The 25,659-nt window shown below is 51.9% G+C and overlaps 2 protein-coding genes across 4 annotated transcripts in view; one reads left to right on the forward strand and one right to left on the reverse strand.

The window, feature by feature from the left end:
• CAMKK2 (calcium/calmodulin-dependent protein kinase kinase 2, beta) overlaps positions 1 to 16,618 on the forward strand; it is a 41,969-nt gene extending 25,351 nt beyond the window's left edge. The window contains exons 10-19 of the mRNA XM_006768991.2: positions 2,240 to 2,261; positions 2,404 to 2,492; positions 3,771 to 3,970; positions 4,689 to 4,742; positions 6,111 to 6,184; positions 6,284 to 6,371; positions 7,505 to 7,633; positions 10,241 to 10,341; positions 10,858 to 10,900; positions 14,319 to 16,618. Of these exons, the coding sequence (XP_006769054.1) occupies positions 2,240 to 2,261; positions 2,404 to 2,492; positions 3,771 to 3,970; positions 4,689 to 4,742; positions 6,111 to 6,184; positions 6,284 to 6,371; positions 7,505 to 7,633; positions 10,241 to 10,341; positions 10,858 to 10,900; positions 14,319 to 14,489 (971 nt within the window). The 3' untranslated portion in view covers positions 14,490 to 16,618. The remainder of the gene's footprint in view (positions 1 to 2,239; positions 2,262 to 2,403; positions 2,493 to 3,770; positions 3,971 to 4,688; positions 4,743 to 6,110; positions 6,185 to 6,283; positions 6,372 to 7,504; positions 7,634 to 10,240; positions 10,342 to 10,857; positions 10,901 to 14,318) is intronic.
• Positions 16,619 to 19,665: 3,047 nt separating this feature from the next.
• P2RX4 (purinergic receptor P2X 4) overlaps positions 19,666 to 25,659 on the reverse strand; it is a 20,954-nt gene continuing 14,960 nt past the window's right edge. The window contains exons 3-9 of one of the 3 annotated variants that reach the window (XM_015567343.1): positions 24,306 to 24,386; positions 24,063 to 24,204; positions 23,829 to 23,965; positions 21,434 to 21,527; positions 21,228 to 21,293; positions 20,871 to 20,966; positions 19,666 to 20,199 (exon numbers count right to left, since the gene is read on the reverse strand). In XM_015567343.1, coding sequence (XP_015422829.1) covers positions 20,173 to 20,199; positions 20,871 to 20,966; positions 21,228 to 21,293; positions 21,434 to 21,527; positions 23,829 to 23,965; positions 24,063 to 24,204; positions 24,306 to 24,386 — 643 coding nt within the window. In that variant the 3' untranslated portion in view covers positions 19,666 to 20,172. Of the gene's footprint in view, positions 20,200 to 20,629; positions 20,967 to 21,227; positions 21,294 to 21,433; positions 21,528 to 23,828; positions 23,966 to 24,062; positions 24,205 to 24,305; positions 24,387 to 25,659 lie in introns of those variants that run through there. The other 2 variants (XM_015567341.1, XM_015567342.1) reach the window with 2 other exon arrangements.

Consider the following 25,659-nt stretch of genomic DNA (forward strand, 5'->3'; position numbering starts at 1 on the left):
CCGGCTACCTCCTGCACGCCCCACATTGGGGATCGAGCCTGCAACCTGGCCATCGAGCTCACAGCTGGGCGTGTGCCCCGACCGGGAATGGAACCCTGAGCTCCTGGTTCCTGGGTTGATGCTCTACCATTGAGCCACACCAGCCGGGTGTTTTTCACTTGTTAAGGTGGTGGTGTGACAAGGAGCCAGGCTGACCTTTGGTATTTGATTCCAGTGGTTTTGGAAATCTTTCCAGGATGACCCGTGAGGCCCGTAGGGAGGTATCAGCAAGGGTCCTGCAGCTGCAGGCCAGACCCCAAAGGGTGGAAGACATGACCAGCATTTCTAGAGGTTAGAAACGTCCCACCCACCGCTCAGCCGCAAGCGTGGTTCAACTGTGAGCCACTGAAAATAGACCTGTTTCAGCAGGCCAGCTTCCCCCATGCCAGCTGATTTATGGTGCTTGGGTGGGAGGGAGGGAGGCGCAGAAATTCATGAGGCAGTTCTTGAGAGTTGAGACTTATATAACCGAGGCAGGCAAGGCCAGAGCTGGGGCACCCGCGCTCCTCTCTGTGGCTTTATCTTCAGTGCTGCTGCCTCGGCTTTTAGCCACAGTCTGAAGCCAGGGCGGAGCTGCCCGATCTCTGTTTTGCTCGATGCTGGTTGATGAACTGAAAAGATAGGAAGGGGCCCTGGGGGAGGCAAGTTCCTTTTCTGGGTCGAACTTTTAAGCCTTGCTTTTGTCTGAGGCTTTTGTCCTTTCACCTCAGCCCTTGGAGAGCTTTGAAGAACTTTTTGGTTTCTTCCATACATTGACTCCGATGTGGGTAGGATGATTCTAGAACAACAGACAATGCCACCCCTACTTGATTTTGAAACTCGCTATGCGATGTTTTCACTTCGTAAAGTATAGCTTCGCATTCCCAGTTCTGTTTGTCCAAGCAGAACAAAATTAAAATGATTATACCACGTCACTCAGTAATTCCACTCCAGGGTACATACTCAAAAGAACTGAAAGTAGCGATCCATATAAATACTTGTACACGAACGTTCACAGCAGCATTATTCACACCAGCCAAAGAGTAGAAGCAGCCCAAATGTCCATCAACTGATGACTGGATAAACACAATGTGATCTGTCCGCACGTGGAACAGTATGCAGCCACGAAAAGTGGTAAATGCTACAACATTGAACAATGCTACAACATGGATGAAAACTTTGTGCTGAGTGAAAAAGCCAGGTGCAAAGAGTCACTGTTGTAGGATTCCCTATGTTGGAAATGTCCAGAATAGGCAAATCCGGAGAGACAATGCAGATCAGTAGTTGCCAGGGGCAGTTTCCATATACCCTGGGCTGGGAAGAAATTGACACGGTGTGAAACCTGTGCATGCATGTCCTGTGTGAATGTGAGTTCAGAAGGGCTCTGTTAGGTAGCTCGAAGTCTTGGTTTGACTCGAGAGTCAGGAAGGGTCCGAGGGCCATCTGCCCAGAGTGCTGAGTTGGAGCAATTTTACCAACTGTTCTTGGTCTATAACCTGACACAGCCCAGCAGCTTGGAGAACTGGGGAGGGGCTGTTGAAACCTGTTCATGCTAGTTTCTTTCTTGAATCGAAACAGTCCTAGGGTTTTTAAGACCCCTGGGGCTATTCTTTGGGCTTAAGTAAATCGACATTGGGGGGTTGTGTCCCTTTAGACGGACAGAGTTTAGCATCAGTCATATCCCTGGGACCCCGCCTGTCTCCTGTCTCCCTGCTTTGTTTTCTCTGGGTATTTGAGGGGTAGACGTACAGCCAGTTTGGGGTCCGGGGACAGTGATGGCGAACCTTTTGAGCTCAGCGTGTCAGCGTTTTGAAAAACCCTAACTTAACTCTGGTGCCGTGTCACATATAGAAATGTTTTGATATTTGCAACCATAGTAAAACAAAGACTTATATTTTTGATATTTATATATTCAAATGCCATTTAACAAAGAAAAATCAACCAAAAAAATGAGTTCGCGTGTCACCTCTGACACGCGTGTCATAGGTTCGCCATCACTGTCCTAGGACATCAGAAATCTCTGACCCTTAGCCTCCTGATGGGAACATAGACAAGGAGGACATAGAGCGGCTTGGTTTAGTGGGCTGTTTCTCGCTCCAATCCCACTGCTAGTTTCTGTGCTTCTTGGTGTTTTTAGGGGTGGTTGGGAGGAGAGGATGATGGCGAGGAAGATGGATTTCCAGTTTCCAATGTAACCATTTCCCCCTTCTCTTCCCTGCAGTGTTTGAACTGGTCAACCAAGGGTGAGTGTCCCCAGCCCTGGCCGGGCTGCTGCCCAAAGCTTCTGGGGCTTGTGAAGCGAAGCGAGGGGATGCTGGGCTCTGCAATGTGAGAAAGCAAAGGCTGGTGTCGGTTCTGCTTCTCATGCGTGTGTCGACCTTTCAGGCCTGTGATGGAAGTGCCCACCCTCAAACCGCTCTCTGAAGACCAGGCCCGTTTCTACTTCCAGGATCTGATCAAAGGCATTGAGTACTGTAAGTGGGGCCTGTGAGAGGAGCCTCTCCCAGGGGTGGGCAGGAAATGGGGAGTTTCTTATTTTCCTCCTAGAGCTCAAGGAGGTGGGCGGGAAACAGAATTGTCTGAGGTGCAGAGCCAGGGGAAGCTGCAGAGAACCCGCCAGTGGCCATGCTGCTGGCAGCAGAAAGTCTATTCCTGCCACCCAGGAAAATCAGGAGCAATGGCAAGAGTGTCCTGGTAGGGGCTCTACTTCTATTGTCCCTTATGCTCCACAACCCTGAGAGGGGAATCCAGTTTATCTCCTGGGACCTTTGTTTTCTCATCTGTAAAATGGGAATAAAGTGTCTCTCATCAGGGCTGCCAGCAGCCAGTGCACATCAGTAGTTCTGATTGGCCGGTGTTTTCTGATTCTGGTTGTTAAACATTTTGACTCTTACCCATGCCTGTCACATTAGGACTGTGTAAGCGGGAAGTAGTTAACACAGGGCTAGGCCCCAGACTGGACATTCAACATAGGAAGCTGCTCCTCCTATCCCCATGTCATCATCGTCGTCATCATCATCATCATCATCATCATCCTCATCATCCTCACCCCCACCACAGAAATGCAGTTGGGTCTTCCAGACTATAGGATTGGCCTCCCCTGTGGGCTGACATCCGGGCAGGAGCAGTTAGCCAAGTCCCCAGTCTTGCTATCCTCCTCCTCCTCCTCCTCACCCCCACCACAGACATGCAGCTGGGTCTTCCAGACTATAGGATTGGCCTCCCCCGTGGGCTGACGTCCAGGCAGGAGCAGTTAGCCAAGTCCCCAGTCTTGCTTCATGCTTCACACTTCAGTTTGACCTGCTCTCGTCATTGCTGGTTTAGTGAGCAGGTTGAGTGTAGATTTGTGACCGTCGAGTTAATGAAAATATATTCATTCAGCTGCCACAAATCGTGATTCTTGAAGCTGGGAGCCAAGCTCCACAAAGAAAATATATTCATTCAGCTGTCACAAATGGTGATTCTTGAAGCTGGGAGCCAAGCTCCACAAAAACTCCATGCTCTGTCACTGGGTGACTTTGTTCCTAATTGCTACGGGCAGTTGGTGTTTCCCTCCTCCTTTTTGAGGACGGGGGAACATCATTGGAGCCCCTCTTTTCAGTGCTGTGAGAGGGGGAGGACAGGAGGGGATGGAGCTGTGGGAGAGCAGAGGGGTCCAGCCTGTCTCCATCTCTGGGCTGTGTGGGCCACGTGGCACTCCTCATGTGGTTTCCTTGCCCCCTCTCTCCCATCTGGTGTCTACCCACTTCCAGTACACTACCAGAAGATCATCCACCGGGACATCAAACCTTCCAACCTCTTGGTCGGAGAAGATGGGCACATTAAGATTGCGGACTTCGGTGTGAGCAACGAGTTCAAGGGCAGCGATGCGCTCCTCTCTAACACTGTGGGCACACCTGCCTTCATGGCCCCCGAGTCTCTCTCCGAGACCCGGAAAATCTTCTCTGGGAAGGTAGGTTCGGACCTGCCAGAGATGCTGAGTTCTGCCTGTATTCGGGTCCTCTCGGTTATAAGTGGCAAGAAATCCAACTCATTGTGGCTGAAACAGTGAATCTGTTAAATCACGTAGATGAGTGGGGTGCATTTGGCTTCGGGAGGTGGTTAGATACAGAGATTCAAATCAGGATCCATCTCTCCATCTTAGGTCTGTTTTCCGGAATTGGTTTCCCCCCCAGGTGGGTTGTTCCACCAGCAGCCCCAGACTACTTGCTATCCGTTTACCAACCTCAGTAGAAAGACTGTTGGTCTTCTGAAGAGCTGGAGCAAAAATCCTGGGATTGGCTCTGATTGGCCCAGCATGGGTCATGTGCCCATCCTTGACCCAGTCACTGGCTGGGGCAAGTGGTGCTCTCATTGGTCAGTCCTGGGTCATGTGCCCATCCTTGACCCAGTCACTGGCTGAGGGAAGTGGTGTTCTCATTGGTCAGTCCTGGGTCATGTGCCCATCCTTGACCCAGTCATTGGCTGGGGGAAGTGGTGCTCTCATTGGTCAGTCCTGGGTCATGTGCCTACCCAGAGGGGCAGGATCAACCCCACCTCACCTCCATGGACTGAGTCCAGGAGAGGTGGTTCCCTGAAGGAAAGCTGGAGGAGTTGAGGCTGGACAGGCAGAGTGGTAGGTGCGCTTGACCACCGTTGTACCCTCACACGCAGCTCCTTTTTTCTTGCAGGCCTTGGATGTGTGGGCCATGGGTGTGACACTCTACTGCTTTGTGTTTGGCCAGGTAACGGGGTGGGGGTGTCCTACCTCCTGAGTGTGGCTGGTTTTTATTTCCACAGTTAGATCTGAATATGAAAAAGGATGCCTTCCCAAATGTACATGATCTAGTACATGATAGTCATATCTGAAAACATGAGCTTCTAAAACAGACGGATTGGCAGAGGCTCTTAGAGGTTGTAAATAATTGATGGATTTAGGGCAAGGACAGAAAATGCTGTACTCTCCCCACTGATCAGTGACTGCACTTTTTCTCCCGAGCCCGATACCGCTTTGATGTTCTCAACAGTGTTCCTAGAAGCTGTTTGTTGGAGGCATAGAATTGGAGTGGAAGTTAAAGTCCATTTGGCATTTTTAATTTAGGGAATACTGTTTTTTCTTTTCTTCCTTTTTTTATTTTGTTCTTTTTTTATAGTATTGACATTTAGGGGCTTCTATTTTTTAAAAATATGTTTTTATTGATTTTTAGAGAGAAAGGAAAGGAGAGGGGGAGAGAGAAACATCGATCAGCTGCCTCCTGACACACCCTGACCAGGGATCAGGCCTGCACCCTGAGCACATGCCTTGACTTGGAATCGAACTGGCAGCCAAACCGGCAACCTTTTGGTGCACAGGACAGCGCCCAACCAACTGAGCCACACCAGCCAGGGCTAGGGGCTTCTATTTTTTTTTTCAAATATATTTTATGGATTTTTTACAGAGAGGAAAGGAGAGGGATAGAGAGTTAGAAACATCGATGAGAGAGAAACATCAATCAGCTGCCTCCTGTACACTCCCTACTGGGGATGTGCCCGCAACCAAGGTATATGCCCTTGACTGGAATCGAACCTGGGATCCTTCAGTCCGCAGGCTGACGCTCTATCCACTGAGCCAAACCGGTTAGGGCAGGGGCTTCTATTTTTAACTCTGAAGTTCGGATTGACTATGTGAGCCGTAAAAGCATGGATTTTCCCGCTTCGTGAGTTTGTGCTCCTGTTGAGGAAAACTTAAGAAACTGTTCCTGTGAGGACATAAAGGGGATCGTAATCTCCTCCCCTTACCCCAACATTTGATCAGAAAGTTTCAGTCACATAGAAAAGTTGAAAGAATTGTACAGTAAACACCCACGCAGCTGCCCCTGGATTCTACCATAAAGAATCTTGCTACTGGCCCTGACTAAGCCCTTGACAATCTGCTGTTACTGTGACGACTTCTGAATTGTTCTTGGAATTATTATTGTTCACCTAGTAGGTGTGTGGGGAACTGTCCTTTCCTAGATCAGGCCACTGGGCTACTTATTTCTCTGTTGTGACCCATGTGGAGTGGCCAGCACAGGGCGGCCTTTACAAGGACAGGTGTGCCAGCCATTGACGGCCGCTCCGACCTCTCTTCGCAGTGCCCATTCATGGACGAGCGGATCATGTGTTTACACAGTAAGATCAAGAGTCAGGCCCTGGAATTTCCGGACCAGTGAGTATCGCCCGGCTGTCCTGAGTCACCTCCTGCTCTGAGCCCTGAGTGGTCCTGCGTATCTGACTCTCAGCCTTCTGACGTGTCTCTCGCCCACAGGCCCGACATAGCGGAGGACTTGAAGGACCTCATCACCCGCATGTTGGATAAGAACCCCGAGTCGAGGATCATGGTGCCAGAGATCAAGGTACCTGGGGGCCACTGCTGCCCTGTGGAGTGCGTGCCAGCAGCTTGGCCTGCGTCGTCCGCTGCTTGGAATTGTTTGGCTCGACCCCGCCTTGGCCAGGCCCCCCGCCCCACATCCACAGCGTCATGCCCTCCTTGGCACCGCTGCCCTCCCATGCGCCGGAGGCGGGGGCAGGAGGAGGATCTGGGGCTTGTGTTGCTGTGATTGTGTAAGTGGGATCTGCTGCCAGCTGAGCAGCTAGCACTCCGATTGGCTTCGGCTGATGGCATCCACCCTCCCCGGACCCGACCGACCGGGGCCTCTTTGTGCTGCACACCCTGGCTGCCAAAGGCCTGGGCCCTTGCCTTGACCTTGCCCATCCTTTTGTGAGATATTGCAGTGAGGGTGGGAGGAAGTTAGTGAACAGTTTGACCCCACTCTCCACCCTGGCCTGCTGAATTCCACCCTGTTCCAGAAAGCACTGTTAGGAGAGACGACACCCCCCCACCCCCGCCACACACACACACACTTACACCCAACACCCAGCCAGTGCCACACGCACACATCTGGCTCGTTAGGAAATCTACACATTTGCTTCGGGAACTCCTACCCACCTAGCTAACTAGCATTTGAAGAGAGGGAAGCCCCAAAAGTTATCGATGAGGGCTTAGACCCTAGGGGTGTGTGGTGGGGGGCCAGACCCCTGCCTGGGTCCTCTCCGTATTGTGCCCTTCCAGCTGGTCTGTGGTCATTGTGCCTCCGCGAGCCTCTGTTTGCCCTTCTGTAAAATGGGGAGGATGCTGCCTGCTCTGAGCTGAGCTTTCCAGGCATCAGGAAGAGATGCTGAGGAGTGATGGGTGCTCCTCGGGCAACGGCAGGTGGCAGATGCCAAATTGTAATCACTTCTGCCAAGACCTGGGGCCAGATGGAGAATCCGGCCCGTGCACATCCCACCTCGTAGCTCCCTCCCATTCTCTGTCCCTCGTCTCTTCCACGTTTCCCACCATCTTGCTCCCTGCCACCCTCTGCTTGGCTTATCTGCTTTCTTGCATGTCTGGCCTCCGGCCACTGCCTCTCCCCTCGTGCATCCCTTCCCTGGCTCCGCTGTCCTGCCTCTGGGAGCCAGCCCTCACCCCTCCTGTCATTCGTTGAAGCTGCACCCCTGGGTCACGAGGCATGGGGCGGAGCCGTTGCCATCGGAGGACGAGAACTGCACGCTGGTCGAGGTGACCGAAGAGGAGGTCGAGAATTCAGTCAAACACATTCCCAGCCTGGCGACCGTGGTAAGGCGGACGAACCACTGACCGAGAGCAGGGACGGAGCCACTGGGGCCGGAGGTGGACCCTGCCAAGACCGGCTGAGATGCAGGCAGGCGTCTGAGGAGCAGACGCTGGGCCTGAAGGTTGGGGTGGCTGGCTCTGCCCCAGACCCACTGTCACCAGCCTCGGGCCTTGGGCGCACATCAGGACAGGTGCCCATATCTTCTGGCCTCAGTTCTATCTGTAGCCAGGTCCCCATGTACCGTAGAGGGGTAGCCCCTCTCCCAGGATCCCACTGCCCCTCCCGGAATTCCTGCTTTCAGAGCATGGCGGGAACAGGAGAAGGACCAGGGCGGGTGCCAGGGATGGAGCTGGAGCCGAGGTCTATGAGCGAGATTCTCACCCGGTGCATCTCCAGTCTCCAGAGCGAACGGCTTAACTCATCTCACGTCTGCCATGTGCATAGCTCCCGGGCGAGCAGAGGGGCTGCCACTTCACATGCTGCAGAAAATCCTTCCCAACTCAGGAGGGTGGGGCTTTGATCCCGAGTCACCAGCCCCTTTTATGGCCTCACACTTGCATCCTAACCCAGGAAGAAGGAGCCAGAATGTGGAGTCCCTCAGGCTTAACCCCGGAGACTCTGGGAGTCACCCACTTGCCAATCCCCTACCCATCAGGGTGCCTGGCTCCAGGTGGGAGACCAGGACCCTCAGGGACCCGGATCCAGGCAGCAGTCCTGTGAGAGTCCAGCTGGCCACCCGCCATGGCCACCTCCAAAGCCCTGGGCTGCGTTTGTCCAGCACCGGCCCCGGTAGACAGGCAGGGCCCTGGGCTCCGGGAGGGGCCTCGAGTGACTGCCCCTGTAGGAGCCCAAATGCTGGCTCCTTCTCTCCAGCTTTGCACCTCTCCCCCCTGCTTCCTCACACACTTTCTCTCTCCTTCTTCCAAATCCTGAGCCCCATTCACATCCTCCTCCTCCTCCCCCACCTGGAGCCTCTGCATGACCTTCACTGTTAAAAACTCACCCACACCCACTCACTCTTTCTCATCCACCCACTGCACCCACGTCCTGTGCCCATAGTGGGGCAGGCGGCTGGCGTCAGATCCCGGTGCCCACCGTGGGTGATTCTGTTCCAGGCTTGGGATGTTCTTGGGAGAAGGTGTCTGCCCCCGAGTCTGAACTAGTCCCTGACTATTCAGGAAGCACTTGAGTGGTTTCTCAGGCCTGTGCTGGGAGCAGGGGTACCATGATGGATAAAACCGACAGGGCACCTGCCATCCTGTAGGGGCACACAGTCAACAACTAGATGTACTGTGTAACTGAGGGGCCTCGAGGTGTGTCCCTAAGGGGGGACGTGGGCCAGGTGATGGGTTGAGAAGGCCCCCTGGGAGGATCGGCTGTGCGCTGAGATGTGTGGGAAGCCCCTGCAGGATTTGAATCGGGAGCAGCATGATCAGGGTGGGCCTTGGAAAGATCCCATGCGGAGAGTGGACTTTGCGGATCTTTTCTTTTCGTGCTTAACCCTTGGGCAGGCGTGTCTCCTTGCCTAAAACGCAATCCCCTGAGACAATGGCATCCTTGCATGTTGCTGGTGGGGATATACAATGGCACAGTCACTGCAGAAAACAGTCTGGCAGTTCCTCAAAACATTAAACATAGTTACCATGTAATCTAAGAATTTCATTCCTGGGTACACACCCAAGAGAAATGAAAACATTTTGTGTGGAAAACATGCCCACACAAAAACTTGGACACGTGTTCATAGCAGCATTATTCATAATAGCCCAAAAGGAGAAACAGCCGAAATGTCCACCAATCGATGAATTAATAAAATTTATATCCATGCAAAGGAATGGAATACTGATACAGCTTATTATAAACCTCAAAAACATTATGCCGAGTGAAAGAAACTAGACACAAAAGGTCACATGCTGTGTTGTTCCTTTCACATGAAATGTCCAGAAGAGCGACATTCAGAGAGCAGATTGGTGTGTGCCAGGGCCCGGGAGGCCGGGGAGGTGGGGACTGACTGCTAATGGGGACAGGGTGTCTTTGTGGGGTGATGGACATGTTCTGAAATTATAGAGTGCCGAAACGAATCTACTTAAAACCATGGAATTGTACCCTATAAAATAGCGAGTCTGATACTGTGGGAATTATATTTTAATTTTTAAAAAGTATAGCTCCCTTTTACCTGGAGAGCAATAGTTGGGGTTTTGTGGGTGTGGTCATAGAAGGCTTTCACCGAATGCAGAGGCAGGTCAATGAGCCAGGAGGGCACACCCACGATGGCTCAGGTGAGACACAGGACCAGGTGCAGGCCAGCTCTCCTGGAGCACAGGGTCCCGGGGGGTGGGCAGGCCAAGACTCGATTGTGACCTGACTTGAACATCAGACCAAGGAGTTGGGACCTTCTCTTGTTGGCAGCCAGGGAGCCATGGGAGGTGTTGGGAGTGGACCAATCAGAATCGGTGATGGCTTTGGCTGCGATATCCCAGGTGCTGCCCAGTGTCTCCCAAAGGCCACAAGCCCCAGCAGCTGGGGGAGGAAGGATGAGGGAGTCGGCATGAGGGAGGATGTTACCTGGACTCCCACCTCCCGGTGGCTGAGCCTCCTCTTCTCCCCTTCAGATCCTGGTGAAGACCATGATTCGAAAACGCTCCTTCGGGAACCCGTTTGACTGCAGCCGGCGGGAGGAACGCTCGCTGTCGGCGCCCGGAAACCTGCTCAGGTGAGTGTCCACCTGCCTTCCTGGGGTGGGTAGCTGGGGCCAAGTGCAGCGTAGCCCTGTGCAGCCCACTCTGCCCGGGCCCATCCCTGGAGCGGTTCCAGCTGGAAAGACTCAGACCCGGGCACACTGGGGAGGCCAGAGCAGCTGCTGGCTGTGGTCTCGCCCACCCTGGCTCAGCCGGCCGCCTTGTGCTCACAGCGTACCCACCCAGAAGTTTTACCTTTCTCAGGGGAGTTTCACTTTAACTGGGGAGCTCTTGACAATCAGAAAGCACTTTTGTGGCCCAGAAGCAGGCGTGCTTGATGGGGCATTCAGCTCTGTGCTGGGTGAGCAAGCCCGTGTCCCCCATGAGGGGCCCCACGTGTCTCAGCAGAGCAGTGTCCTCATAATCACCCTGGCAACAGCTCTGCCAAGCGGGATTTGGGGTCTGAGTGTCCCAGGGGTGGGGGACGGGCATCCCATGGATCCCAACTGTCCCTTCTCACTTCCCTTTTCCCTCCCCTCTGGCGATTCCAGCAAAAAACCAACCAGGGAATGGGAGCCCCTGTCTGAGTCCAAGGTAAAGCCTGCCTGCCTGCACAGTAGCCTCTGCCGGGGCCTGGGGGCGGGGGCAGCTGCAGAGCACGGGCACCCCCACCCTGGTGGGCAGCGGACGGGCCTTCCTGCTGCGCCCAGGCTCACCTTGGGCCTCTGGACTGAAAAGCAGGGCACCAGGGGCTTGGACCCGACGGCAGGCGTGCATGTGAGCTGGGGCTGCAGGTGCATGGCGCTCCACCCGGAATGCCCATGAGTCCACTCAGGTCCCACGACCCAGCTGGGCACCCACCTATGCTCAGGACCTGTCAGTGGCACCGGGGCTGCCCCTGCTCTGGGTTGCCCAGGCATGCTGTATCTGTGGCTCTGCCTGCTGCCTCTCCAGCATCCCCCCTTTCTCTGATGGTTAAGACCTAGACAGTAAGTCCCCTTTCCCGCCTGCTGCCAAGTTGTGTAAGATCCTCTGCCCCCGGGGAGGGTGTGGTCATCCCTCTTCCAAACGTAAACCCGGGTGTTAGCACCTCCTAGGACAGGTGAGGATGTCGGTCCCTGTAAGACTGACATGACAAACTGCACCTTTTCCGCCACTCAATCCCCAGTGCCTGGGAGGGTAACAGCTCTTCCCACCGAACCTGACCCACCACCTCAGCCTCAGCTGGGAGCTCTAGGCAGCCATTTCTGCGATTTAAATGCAGCTTTATTGACATATAATTCACATACCACACAATTCACCCATTTAGAGTGTATATTCTATTTCAGTGGTTTTTAATTTTTACTGTTTAATTTAAAAATATATATGTGTATATATATATGTGTGTGTGTGTATATCTGTATCTATCTAAATTTTTTTTAACTTATGATTTGAGAGAGAGAGAGAGAGAGAGAGAGAGAGAGAGAGACCGATGTATTGTTCCTCTTATTTACACATTCATTGTTTATCCTTGTATGCGCCCTGACCAGGGAATGAGCCCTCAACCTTGGCATATCGGGACGATGCTCCAACCAACTGAGCTACCCAGCCAGGGCCCAGTGGTGTTTAGCGTGTTCACAGAGTTGTGTAGCCGCCCAACTCCTCCGTTCCCCAGCAACCACTAGTCTACTTTTAGCTTCTGTGGATTTGCCTATTCCGGCTGTTTATGTAAATGGAATCACACAGTATGTAGCCTTTTGTGTCTGACTTTCGCACTCAGCATCGTGTTTTCACGGCTCATCTGTGGTGTCAGTGCTTCGTTCCTTTCTACGGCTGAGAGAGATTCCATTGTATGGAGAGACCACATTATATTTATCTATTCCTCTGGGGATGAGCGCTGTTTGGCTATCACGAATGAGTGACGCTGCGATGAACTTGCACAAGTGTCAGCTTTCTCTTGTTAGGAATTGGCTGAGATGAAATTTATTGGCCACCCATACCTAGAAGTCAGGGCTTATATGGTAATGTAGGAGGAATGCTTGTTTGGGGATTTTTTAAAAATATATATATTTTATTGATTTTTCACAGAGAGGAAGGGAGTGGGATAGAGAGTTAGAAACATCGATGAGAGAGAAGCATCGATCAGCTGCCTCCTGCACACTCCCTACTGGGGATGTGCCTGCAACCCAGGTACATGCCCTTGACCCGAATCGAACCTGGGACCCTTCAGTCCATAGGCCGACGCTCTATCCACTGAGCCAAACCGGTTAGGGTTTGCGGGGGATTATTTTTGCTTCTCTGGGGCAGGGAAAGCAGCAGTTAGCAATCAGAGCCACGTGTCACCAGCCTGCGAGGCTGCCTCAGTCCCCACCGGCTGTTCCCATATGTCCCTCCTACAGAAGCATAATGGGGTGGCCTTTCTCTTCTCAACCTCAGTTTTAGGGTTTGCCTGCCTGTCTGTGTGCAAGGCTGTCGTTTTTAGTCTTTTATTCTCAGTGAGGTCAACATTGCAAGACTTCAACAGACTGAGATTGGCCCAAAGCGCTTTACTGCCCCTTTCTTCTCTCATCTGCAGTCCCAGCAACACCTGGTGTTACCTGCCCTTGCCCCCAGCCCACAGGTGGGATGCTTTGGTTGTCCAAAAGGTCCAGCACTCTGGACCTGTAAGGCTTAGTCAGTCATTGGAGGCTTGGTCCCAAGTCCCATCTGCAGCAAGACCGGCCAGGAGGGCAGAAACCGAGGGCCTGCTTGGCCATCGAGGGACCGATCCCTGGGAGACTTGACCCCTCTGGTTTGGCAGAAACATAAAGCCAATGAGTGATTTTTAATCAAAGAGGGTTTCTTCCTAGGAATGTTCAGGCATCACCTTTTCCCTTCCCATGTGTGGGGGCCGTCCCCCTTCTGGCCAGCGGCACATAACGGGCACGAGTCCTGTGTGAGAAGCGCAGCGGCTTCCCTTAGAAAGGGGCAGCTGTGCCTGGTGGTGTCAGAGGGTGTGGGCCTCTGTGAGGGATTTCCCCTCACAATTCCATCACTCCACCCTTGTCCGTCACCCCAGGCAGCTCTGGCTGCGGAGCTTCAGGATCTGGCTCTCTGGGACACAAGGACGCCTTTCCTCCCGCCAGTGTGGTCTGCTCTGGTTCCTCACATCGCCAAGAGGGGGGCCCTTCTCTCTGCCAGGGGTGTCCCTTAGGCCTGTTTGCTGGGGCAGTGCTGTTTTCTTTTGACAGCTGGTTCCCAAAGGCTGGCTGTATGCCAGGCCCAGCCCAGGCGGTCCTCACTGTCCCCAAGAAGTTCACCTGGTGACAGGAGACAAGGGTCATGGTTCCCGCCCTGCAAGAGACTATAGCCGAAGGGGAGGGGGTCCAGATAGCAAACACCCTCAATGAACACGCTGCGGAGTGGGGCCCGGGCAGTACTTGTCTGTGCCGCGATTTTAGGTGTCACGCCCACAGGTTTGCATGCGTGCTTATGGTTCCTTGCTATTGTTGGCACAGGACGCTGGTTTTCCGTTTACAGAGGGGATACAAATCTCCTTTGAAAATTGTCTCTGAGGCCCTTCGGGACTGGGCTAGGCTGTTGGAGACTAGATTCGACCCTTTAGTCCCTAGGCCAGGGGTGGGCAAACTTTTTGACTCGAGGGCCACAATGGGTTCTTAAACTGGACTGGAGGGCCGGAACAAAAGCATGGATGGAGTGTTTGTGTGAAAGGTTAGCCCTTCCAGGACTAGCTTCAGCCCGGTGAGCGTGGAGGGCTCTTTGGGAGTAGGGTTGGCTCTCTAGGGCTTGTCTGGACTCCTCAGGGCTAGGCGCTGAAATTTGGGACTGGGCTCAGCTGTTTGGGAATAGGCTCCACCCTTTGGGTCTAGGTTAAAAAAAAAAGAAAGAAAAAGAAAATCATGTCTAAGCGAGAGAAAAGCGGGAGAGAATCTAGAAGAAGAGGTTGTGTAAATAGCTTTGGACCTGGAGGTGCCGGTTCCGGGCTGTGCCTGCACTGCCCGCTCTTAACCTTGGTTTTCTGTTTGGTGAGCAGGAAGCACGGCAGCGAAGACAGCCTCCAGGGGCCCGACCCGGCCCTCGCGGGGGAGGAGGAAGTGCTCTTGTGAAAGGCGGTCGGTGTGTGGAGAGTTGGGGGGCCTTGGGCCCTGGCCACCGAACGCGAACGCGCATGCATCCTCTGCGGCCAGACGACGCCATGGAGTAGCTGCTGGACGCCCGTGACCTCGCATGCTGGGCGTCTCACCTCCAGGGCTACGCACCCTGCGTTTCCATAGCAGCATGTCCTACGGAAACTGAGCACGTGTGTAGAGCCTTGCCCGTCATCTCTGGTTGTTTGGGTTTTTTTTGTTTTGTTTTCCTTTGTTGTTTTAAAGGGGACAAAAAAAAATACACACCAACCCACAAAACACTCCATGACCTTGACCTTGGCCGCTGGCTGGCTGAACAGGCAGGTGCGAGGAGTTGCAGACGCAGAGCCACATGCATTTTGGGACAGTTTGCTTTTTAAAACGTTTTTATGCCAAAAAATCCTTCGTTGTGAACCAGGAACCACGTCAGATACACCGAGAGAATATGTGTGTGGGGTTTGAAAATCGTGAAAAACTGGCTGAGAACTCAGAAGGCATGGCCTGAGACCACAGAGTGAGGGAGCTGCTGTATTTGAAAGGGAGAAGAGTGGGCGTGACTTCTCATGCAAACGCCGAACCTAAAAGCACACCACCTTCCAGATCCGTGGACTCGGGGCAGCGAGGCAGGGCTAGCCCTCAGTAGCTGCGGGGAGCTTGGATGTAACTATTTATAAGAAGGACTTGAACATTTTTTAATTTTACTTTATTTTGTTGTGACTGGAATTGTCAGAAAAACAGAAAGGGCTTGATGGTGAACTGTTTCACAGAGGGGACTGTCAACCCTAAAGGGCATTCGTGATGGTGGTGGGAGAAGTTTTGCTTAAAGGACTTGAATGCATACAGGGAGGCGGCTGACCTCTCTTAGCAAATCTCTCGTTCAATTACAAAAACATCAGGGTGAAATCCTCTACTTCCATGGATATTACATGGCTTGGGCGTGAACAAACAAGCAAAAATGGCCACTTCTCCAGCTAGACTGACCTCCAGAGTAAGTCAGAAACCATCTCTTCTAGAGCTTCCAGGATCTATTCCCCGGCTTCGGGCGTGTGATCGGAGTTGGAACCCATGAAACCCGCGCTTGTATATTAGCGGCTTAGCTCGTTTATGGCCTATGTAATTCTAGACACTGAACGTTTTGTTCTCTTCTTAAATACTAGCTGAGTGTTGTCATTAGTCAAACAGTTCATCCAGTTCCCGGAGGTCCGGCTAGGAAATACTTTCATTCGACCGAGACACAAATGGTCATCCGTAGCAGCAAAGCTCTGTTAGGAGACCCCCAGGGCACCCTCAGAGAGAAGGCTGTGGAAACCCAGAGCACTCCTCAGGGTCCAAGGAACTGGGACTTGGCACAGGACCTGCCCTTTCGCAGTCAGAAGTCCAGAGAGAAAAGGTTTATTTTTTTGACCTTCATCTGATATTGAGAAGTGTGACTGCAGTACAAGTGGGACTTCTTCCAGAGCCGCAGGTGGGCGAGTGTGAAGGTCAAGGGTTAGGAAAACCGGGAAGACTTTGTCCTGGGAGATTGCCGGTGCTTTGTGGAACCTGGGGAAACACTGCATGCTTTCCGTTGTTCCTGTGTGGACGGCCTTGGTATGAGGACATTTTGCAGAGAGAGAGAAGCAAGGAATCTCGGAGCCCAGGCATTCTTGGCATCCGTAGATCTTGAATGTAAGCTCTTGACTGTCAGTTAGCCAGCCTTCTCTCGTGATCCTATAACAATCATACAGAATGAGGAAGTGCTGGTGTCCCAACAAGCAGAGGATACCTGTCTGATGGAGGGTCCTCTCGCCTGCTTGCTTGCTTGCTTTTTGTAACCTGGTACTTCCTCCTGCCCTCCCTCCTATGCTGTTTCAATGTGTGGGCCCCACCCCTCCCGGGAGCAGCTGGGGCCTGGTTAGGCTGCAGTAAGCACCTTGCAATGGTTGAAGTCTGCCGGTCCTGGGTGTTTGTCCCAGCTTGTTTGTGTGAACTCTGGCCTGGCGGGTGGCTCGTCCTGGGGAGGGCGGGCAGCGCGCAGAACTTCTGCAGAACTCCTGTGTTTACACAGCCGCGTCGGGCAACGCCATCGCCCCCACGACACTCTTGGGACGGGTTTCACATGTGCAATGCCCACCATCGGGCAGCGCCCAGCTATTTTGGCGGTGGGTTGGGGGAGGCCCAAGTTCATAACTTTATTATTATTATTATTATTTTAATTTTTTTTTTTTTTTTTTTCAAACTAAGCAGAGAGGCCTGTACCATAAGGTGTTAATTACCCCACTCCCTTGGAGCACAAACATTGGTTTTTCAAAAGCCAGCTATCAGGAGAGGGGGAGCTATGAGGAGCAGCGTTGCAGGTGAGCCAAAAGGCTGCCCGTCCGTTTCTCCCGTTGCTGGCTCATCTGTGGGACCACTTTGGTGTGTAAGCAACCTGTGGCCTGCATCCGGGCCTTGAAGGAAGCACAACTTTGCCATCTTTTCCTCTGCCCTGTTGTTCACCCCCGGCTCCCCCTCTATTCCGCTGGCGTACCAGTGGCTCCCATAAAGCCTTATCTAGCCCCTTGTCGGCACTGGGGGCCCGAGAGGCTGTCTCCCCGCTAGTCTGGCCTTTCCTGGAGTTAGGGCTCCCGTCCTCAAAGCCTTTCTGGACCAAGGAGGCGAATACCTGTGCATTCAGACACATAGGTCCGACCTGTCACTCTCACTCTCACCCATCTTCCAAAGGGGAGTTGTTCGTTGCCAGGGGGGAAGAACCATGACCTCCACTTATTTCTAAGGTGCTAGGGAAAGGTTCCAAGGTCGTCGGTCCCCATCTTCCCTCCAGCTTTACGGGCCGAGTTTCGTGGGACTGCTGACTTTTCTATCCTGTGATTGATTTACTGCCCGATGCTTCTGTTTCATTCCTGATCCTTTCTACTATGCATTTTCCTTTTATCAGGTGTACAAAGTTAAATACTGTGTATTTATCACTTAAAAAGACATGAACTTGAGAGAAAAATAAGCCTTTGGTGTTTTTCCACAGATGTTTAAGCTTCTCTGTAAACTTGAAATAAACAAGACAGCCAAAATGGTGCAAAGCTGGCCTCCTTGGGATTTTTCTGTTGGTCGTTAAGTCAGCACCCCCGAGTCTAGGACCTCTGTCCTTACCTCTGTTTTCCTTCCTTAGGTCGACGTGAGATCAAATGCCAGGTCAAGGCTAATGTATCCAGCGTTACGTTACTCATCCCTAATTTAAGCATGTCTTGGTGTCTTGCTCAGAGTGTGGTCCCCAGACCAGCAGTGTCAGCTGCACTGGGAAGTGGATTAGGAATGCAGACTCCCAGGCCTCGCTTAGGATCCCCAGGTGGCTGGTCTGCATGCTGAAGTTTGAGAAACACGGCTCCAGCAGGCAGGCAATTGTTTGATTTTTCTGGTGGAGATCAAACAGGTGAGCAGCTAGTTTTAATGAGACATCAAATGCCCGACTGGGTAGGCCTGCTACATGACATTTCACACAGTAGGTATTATAACCCCATTTTATGGGTCATCGCCTTTGCCCGAGCTTGTCGGCAAAGTCAGTGTTTTACAGCATTTCCACCATTGTCAGTTTTCATGGTGTCTGGAGACTGTTTTTTGTTTTTGTTTTTTTAAAAATATATTTTATTGATTTTTTACAGAGACGAAGGGAGAGAGATAGTCAGAAACATCGATGAGAGAGAAACATCGATCAGCTGCCTCCTGCACATCTCCCACTGGGGATGTGCCCGCAACCCAGGTACATGCCCTTGACCAGAATCGAACCTGGGACCTTTCAGTCCACAGGCCGATGCTCTATCCACTGAGCCAAACCGGTTTCAGCCATCTGGAGACTGTTTTGGAATGAGTGGTTTCTCTGGACTAGAGGCTGAGGGTGCTTGCTTGGCTTTGCATCTCCGTTTTCTGTTATCAAAGGCAGCAGATGAAGTCTGAAAGCTTCCTGCTCCATCGCTGCAGAAATCCAACGATACTGACCGCTAAGAGTCAAAAGCAGGTGTTCCCACACTGAGAACCTAGGCACGGATGGGCCTGGTCAGTTTGCAATTAGCACCTTGGGGTGGTTAAAAGGAATCTGATGGAAGCTGAAAGAATGCACACAGCTGCATAACTTTGCGAAGTTTTAGGGGTTCCAGAGACTCCCGGAAGCCCATTTCAGATGCAAGGGCCCCTACCTAAGAGGCAGTGCCATCAAGTGGGGACATAGCTGAACCAAAGGTGACTCTGGTAAATGAAATAAGCAATGCCACCCCCAGCCCCCAGCCGTCACCCCAACTGGCCTTAGCATTCTGTCTTAGAAAGAGGGGGGCCAAAAGGAGTCTCCCCCACTCCAGTAACCATCACTCCTTAGCCTGCAAGGTTCGAAGCCATTCCTAAAACTTCCAGCTCCCTTTGAGCTGTAGGTTTAAGTGGGCGTTTTTCAAAAAAAAGGTAGCATGAACCAGAGTTTTTTCAGAGGGGTTCAGTAAACCTTTTTTTAAAAAAAAATGTTTTTATTGGTTTTAGAGAAAAAGGAAGGGAGAGAGAAACATGGATGAGAGAGAAACATCAATGAGTGAGAAACATCAATTGGCTGCCTCCTGCATACCCCTACTGGGCATCGAGCCTGCAACCTAGGCATGTGCGCTGGATGGCATTCAACCAACTGAGCCACCCCAGCCAGGGACAATAAACCTACCGCCGCCCCCCAAAGTAAGAACAGCCCAAGTTGGTCATTTGCCCACCAGAAGCAGAGCCCTTTAAAAATAAGCTGTTCCTTCAGTGCTCGGAAATGAATGCATGACGAGGGGGAGGGCAAAATGTTTTCTTTAGGGAGACCTTGAACACCTGGTGCAGAATGAAGTCAGTGTGAAGGCTAAACTAGAAATAGCTTCATTAACATTTCACACTAGTGGCAACGGAGGTGGAGGTGGTGCTGCTTCTGGTTAGAAGCTTCTGGAAAGCAAATGGGGTCAGGGGAAGAGAAGCCGTTGTCATGTTGCCTAAAAATGTGCCCCCTAGAGTGTATATAGTGCTGTCATATTAGGGAAATTGTAACCACGGGTGAGGCGAGCTGTCCCTAGAGAAAAGAAATCTTGTAAACTCTGCAAGAACACAGCCTGATGAAGATCAAAATCCTTGGGCCTTTAAGAGAAAGCTGAAGTAGGGAAAAAGTACCCAGGCTCCAGCAACAGACTGAGCACAATGGGCTGGGACAACAAACGGATTTACTAGGGGTGGAAAGAAGAACGTTTTAGCGCGTGCTAGGAAACCACGCAGATGGAGATTAAGAAAATCATTTGTTTTAATGTTTGATCCTCAGTCATCTCAACATACCTCTTCTCAAAAGAGAAACACTAACTCCGCCTCATGATTACACCGACAAAGTCTGGCAGGGGGAGAGCAGGTGTGCATGCCACGTGTCCTTGCACCTGCACCGCTGGACCTGCCCTGCAGGGGGCGCCCCAGGAGAGCTGGAGAGAGCCCGCTCTGGAGAAGGCCCCAGCCCTGTGGCTACAGCAGCATCACTGCTCTGGGGCCACAGCTCACCCAAAGGATCCCGAGTTGAAGGGTCAGCAAAGGTGACCCAGCCAAGAACAGGGTGGTTAACGATGCACATCTTGCAACACAAAACGGGAGCAGCTGGGCAACCCTGAAGGACTTGTGGAGTGGAAACTGACTCAGAATCTCGGACTTTCCCTGGGGTGCCATGGAAGCCTTTTCTCCCTTCTCTTTGATTACTCCTTTGCTTTGATGAGTGCCGTGGGGAGCCCAGATGTGGGGTAGACATTACTGGTCCATCTCATTGTTGATACCCTGCAAAAAATGACATATTTGCCATTAATTGATATGCTTATGGATAAACATACACTCATCCAGTGCTGCTGCCCGCAGGCAAGCCTGGAGCATTCTGGGTGGCGATGGCCAGGTGCTTTTACCGAGGACTTGGGACAGCCCTTCATAGCTGCACGCACTCAAGTTGGTCCTAGTGCAGTGGCTGCAGAGCATGGTTCCCAACCCCTTTTGCTATGCAAGGCAGTTCTGTTGTAATATGTTATCATAACTCACCAGAGATGTCACCCATTAAAAGAAGGCTAAATTTTATTTTTAAAAATGTTTTTAATTTTTTTTTATTGATTTCAGAGAGGAAGGGAGAGAGAGAGAGAGAAACATCAATGATGAGAGAGAATCATCGATTGGCTGCCTCCCACATGACTGGGAATGGAACCCGCAACCCGGGCATGTGCCCTGACCAGAAATCGAACTGTGACCTCCCAGTTCACAGGTTGATGCTCAACCACTGAGCCACACCGGTCAGGCTAGATTTTAAAGAGTGGGTCCATGTGAAGTAAGGACTAGGGCCGGTGTTCTAGAGCTGGAGCAGGTGCCACGGGTGGCGTGGGACTGCCGGGGGTGTCAGGCCCAGCGCTCAGTGTTGTCACCACTGGTGCCGGAGGCGAGTGAGATAAGTTCGGGGGGTGGTCTACCTGCTCGTACTCTTCCACGTATTTGTACTTCTTCTCCCGGTAGTAGTATCTTTTCTTCATGCAGTAGAGGACTATGACGTCACACAGCACTGTGGCCTGAAAGAACGAGCCAGGGTGTGTTAGTCCCTGTTTCTCGGCGCCTGGGATCTTCCAAGGAAAAGAAATTCTCCTCCACCTAGGTGGAGAAGGCCAGGCCCTGAGGGGTGCAGTCCTCCGGAAGGGGAAGTGGGGGTGGGGGCGGGAAAGAAGCCCAGAGGGTGGAAGGGAAGGCCAGGCCTTCAGCTGAGGGGCCTGCCTGCTGTGCTAACCACTGCAGAGGGCCCCAGCCCAGGGGTGAACAGAGTCTAGGTCGCTCACCACCCCGAAGAGCGCCAAGCCAGAGCCAATGTTGATCATGGTTGGGATGATGTCAAATTTCCCAGCCTGCAAAGGACGGGGGGAAAAAAGGGTTGTGATAGGGGTGGATAAAGGGCAGGTAAAGAGTGGGGAGAGGACACCTCGCCCCTGGCCCACCCAGAAGAGGGACTGGCAGGGTCTGGGTGAGGAGCTGGCAGCCAGGCTACCTTTCCGAACACGATGATGTCGAAGCGGATGCCGTAGGCCTTGATGAGTGTGCGGTGCTCCGTGCCAGTGAGGTCGTTGTAGTACTTGGCAAACCTGGGGAGGGAAACAGGTGAGGGGAAGGCATAGCAGTGGGAAACCGTGGCCGGATCTGCCCTCTGGGTCCTGGGCCAGTGATGTGACAGCAGAATCCTCCCCGCCCCCTCCCTGAGGCCTTGCAGCATTGGCACCGGCCAAAGGCTGGCTCTGCCTGATGAGCACCTCGGGGCCTCTCCCGGCTCCTGTGTGGGTGGGCCACACAGCAGGAGGACTGGCTTGGTGACAAAGCTTCCCGCTCTCCTAACACGGCGGCCTCCTATGTCTTCAACCGGAACCTCTAGCTCTGAATGTCCTTCCCTCCTGGCAGCAGAGCCACCTGCCTCTCAAGGAGACCCTGGTCACGAAGGGATGTCGCCGGCCATCAGCATCCTCCAAGACTGTGAGGCTGGTATCTCCCAGCATCAGCACTGGACTTTTTTTTTTTTTTTTTTTTAAAGAACCATTGCTCCATCAACGGATAAATGGATAAATGTGGTCTATCCACACAACGGAATGTCATTTGGCTATAAAAAGAGATGAAGTGCTAATAAATGCTACAGCATGGATAAATCTCTAAAGAAACATGATGCTGAGTGAAAGAAACCAGACAGAGAGGGCCACATGCTGTACGACTCCATTCATATGACAGTCCAGGATAGGCAAATGCTGAAACAGAAAGTAGATGAGAGGTTGCCAGGGGCTGGGGTGAGGGGGACAGAGAGGTGAAAGCTAAAGAGTACGGGTGATGGAAATGTTCTAAAACTGACTGTGGTGGTAGGTGCACAACTCGGTGAATGTACTGAAAACAGAATTCTATACCTCAAATGGGTGAACTGTGGTATGTGAACTGTCTCAAAGCCTTAAAACACACACACACACACACACACACACACACACACACAAGGAAATGGCTGAGGGAGAACCACTGAGACGTGATACCATGTGCTGCCTGTTTTATTCAGGGAATCCCAGAACCTAAACTCTTGGCTCGTGATCTGTCCCTGTGCCATGGCCCAGGCCTGGGACTTGGGCAGGGCCTGATGCTGGCAGGAGTCGGGGGAGGGCTGTCCTGGAGAGGGTCCCATTGGCTTCTCTCTGTTTTGGAGTTCCAGTCCAGTGGTTTCTACAAGAACTGTGTGAGGGTAGAGACAGAGCAGCACAGTTCGAACTCCTTGCTTAGGAAAAGATTCAAACATCTGCCTTTCTATCTGTGAGCCAGATGGTTCAAAAGGACTGCAGATCACATGTGCATTTGATTCCCCATGTCACCACTAGAGGGAGACAAATGCAACACAAAAAGCACCACTGACCTACTCAGGTGGCCCCTCCTGGGACCTTTTTTTTTTTAAATTTCAGAGAGGAAGGGAGAGGGAGAGAGAAAGAAATATCAATGATGAGAGAGAATCATTGATCACCTGCCTCCTGCACGCCCCATACTGGGGATCGAGCCCGCAACCCAGGCATGTGCCCTTGACCCTTCAGTCCACAGGCCGACGCTCTATCCACTGTACCAAGCCAGCCAAGGCCTGGGGCCTGTTTTTGATAGTGGCTACTTGTGTGCAAGATGCGACAAAGGGCAGGTGCAAACGTATGTGGCTACAGGAAAGTGGCAAACGGGACCCTGGCCCCTAAGATGAGGACACACTGAGTTAAGGCAGGCCCTGAATCTAATACGACTGGTGTCTTTCTAAGAAGAGGAGGGGACACACAGACAGAGACCCAGAGGGGAGAAGGCAGAGACTGGAGTGACGTGTCTACCAGCCAAGGGACACCAAGGATTGTCGGGAGCCACCGGAAGCTGGAAGAGGCAAGAAAGGAGCCTGGCCTCGCTGACACCAGGATGTGGGGCTCTGCCCTTCAGAACTGTGAGATTCTGTAAATTTCTTTTATTTTTTTATTGAGGGAGAAGGAGATAGAAACATCAACGATGAGTATCATTGATTGGGTGCCTCCTGATTGATTGGCTGCCTCCTGCCCACCCCACACTGGGGGTCAAGCCCTAACCGGGAATTGAACCATGACATTCCAGTTCATAGGTTGATGCTCAACCACTGAGCCATGCAGGTCAGGCTCAATATGTTTCTTGAGACAAGAAAGGGCGGGCAAGGAGGGCTCTCACAGGCCAGGATGCCACAGGCGCACGGCCTCTCTCCAAGCATTCTTCCTGGCACACGGCTCCCATCTGCCCATGGTGGCTGCCTGAGTGCTAGTCTAGGTGGGTGTGGATGCCCCCACTGGGGAGTGATCCAGTCACCATCACCTGCTACACATACCCACCCATCAGCCCAAGCCCATGCCCACGCCCACGCCCACGCCCACCTGAAATTGTTACCGGGGGACACATTGTGGTCCTGGTCCCGAGTGTCCAGGCGGCGGAAGGAGTACCTGGGCAGGCAGAAGGAGGCAGCCCTGTCCAGGTTGCAGTCCCATTTGATCTGGATCCCCATGATGCCGCCCTGTGGGTTGCGAGCAGAGACAAAGCGTACTTTCCTTAGAGCCTGTTTTGAATGAGACATGTCGGAGACTGCCAGCAAAGCCAGGGCCCATGCCTACCTCAATAGCCATGTCCTGGAAGCTGTGCCCTGCATTCTCCACTATTTTGCCAAGACGGAAGATGGGGCAGAACGGATCTGTTGCGGCATTGTAAATGCACGACTTGAGGTAGGTAGTGGTGATGTTGGGGAGGATGTTTCTCCTAAAGTTGGGAGGAGGCAGAAAATAGAAGCGAGGAAAATCTCAAAAAAAAAAAGGTCTCTCCTAAACACTGGTGAACTCACACAGTCAGCCACCACTTACTTGGTGAAGTTAAATTTTGGATACCAGATGTTGTTCTTAACCAAAAGGGTGAAGTTTTCTGCAGCCTTTAAAAAGGCAGGTCTGAAAAAAAATAACACATGGTTAATGATAACATTGTTAACGTAAGTATACATATATGTACGCTTACAAAGCTATGTAATATTTTTTAAATTGATTTCAGGAAGGGAGAGGGAGAGAGAGATAGAAGCAAAAATGATGAGAGAATCATTGATCAGCTGCCTCCTGCATGCCCCCTACTGAGGATTGAGCTTCAAACCCGGGCACGTGCCCTTGACAGGAATCAAAGCTGGTCCGCAGGCTGATGCTCTATCCACTGAGCCAAACTGGCTAGGTCACTATGTAATATTAAAAAAAAAAAACACTAGTATTTACTTATTTATCTATTTATTTGTTTATTTATCTATTTTGGTTAGGGCACTATGTAATATTAAAAAAAAAAAAACTAATTAGTATTTATTTATTTATCTATTTATTTGTTTATTTATCTATTTATTTGAGATGAGAGAGAGAGAGAGAAGGGAAAGGGAGAGAGAGAAACAGTGTGAGAGAGAAATATCCACTGGTTGCCTCCTGCATGCACCCCAGCTGGGGATTGAACTCACAACCTTGGTAAGTGCCCTGACCAGGAAGCGAAACCGTGACCTTTGGTACAAGGGATGACGCCCAAACAACTGAGCCACACCAGCCAGGGCCCTGTGTAATACTTTTAAAACATATACACACGTGTTATAATGTCATTTTGTCAAAGTAAAAGTGTGTGTGTGGGAGGGCATTTCTAGCACTTTCTACTCTGCTGTGTAAACACTAGGTCAAGAGGGGAGATTATAGGCCAAGCCCTCAGCTTTCTTCCTCTCCGGGCCTCCTGCCCAAGGCAGCAGGAACTGCAGAGCCTGCGGAACAGCTAAGGAGGGGCATGCCCAGTGGGCTCACTGGAATTCTCTCGGCTGTGCGGTGACATTGTGGGGCTCACTGCCCTCGGAGAGATGCTCAACAGACTGGTTTTACAAAAGTCAAAGCAAAGGTCAGTTCACCTATAGGCTGGATCCGGACCTCTCAAAAAATACCCAGAGGGTGGTGTCCTCTGGCCCACAGCTTCTCCCAAGTGCCACATCAGCTCCTGGCTGACGAGTGGAATCTGTCCCCCAGGGACCCCACGTTGATATATTTCCACGGGAGAATCTGGCGCTGGAGGCCTGACCCCTCTGTTGGGGAGGCCTCCCCGGATCCAGATGAAATCTTTTTTTTTTTTTAATATATTTTATTAACTTTTTACAGAGAGGAAGGGAGAGAGATAGAGAGTTAGAAAAATCGATGAGAGAGAGACATAGATCAT

Source organism: Myotis davidii, unplaced genomic scaffold, assembly GCF_000327345.1.
Source record: "Myotis davidii unplaced genomic scaffold, ASM32734v1 scaffold223, whole genome shotgun sequence".
In the NCBI taxonomy this organism is placed as follows: Eukaryota; Metazoa; Chordata; class Mammalia; order Chiroptera; family Vespertilionidae; genus Myotis; species Myotis davidii.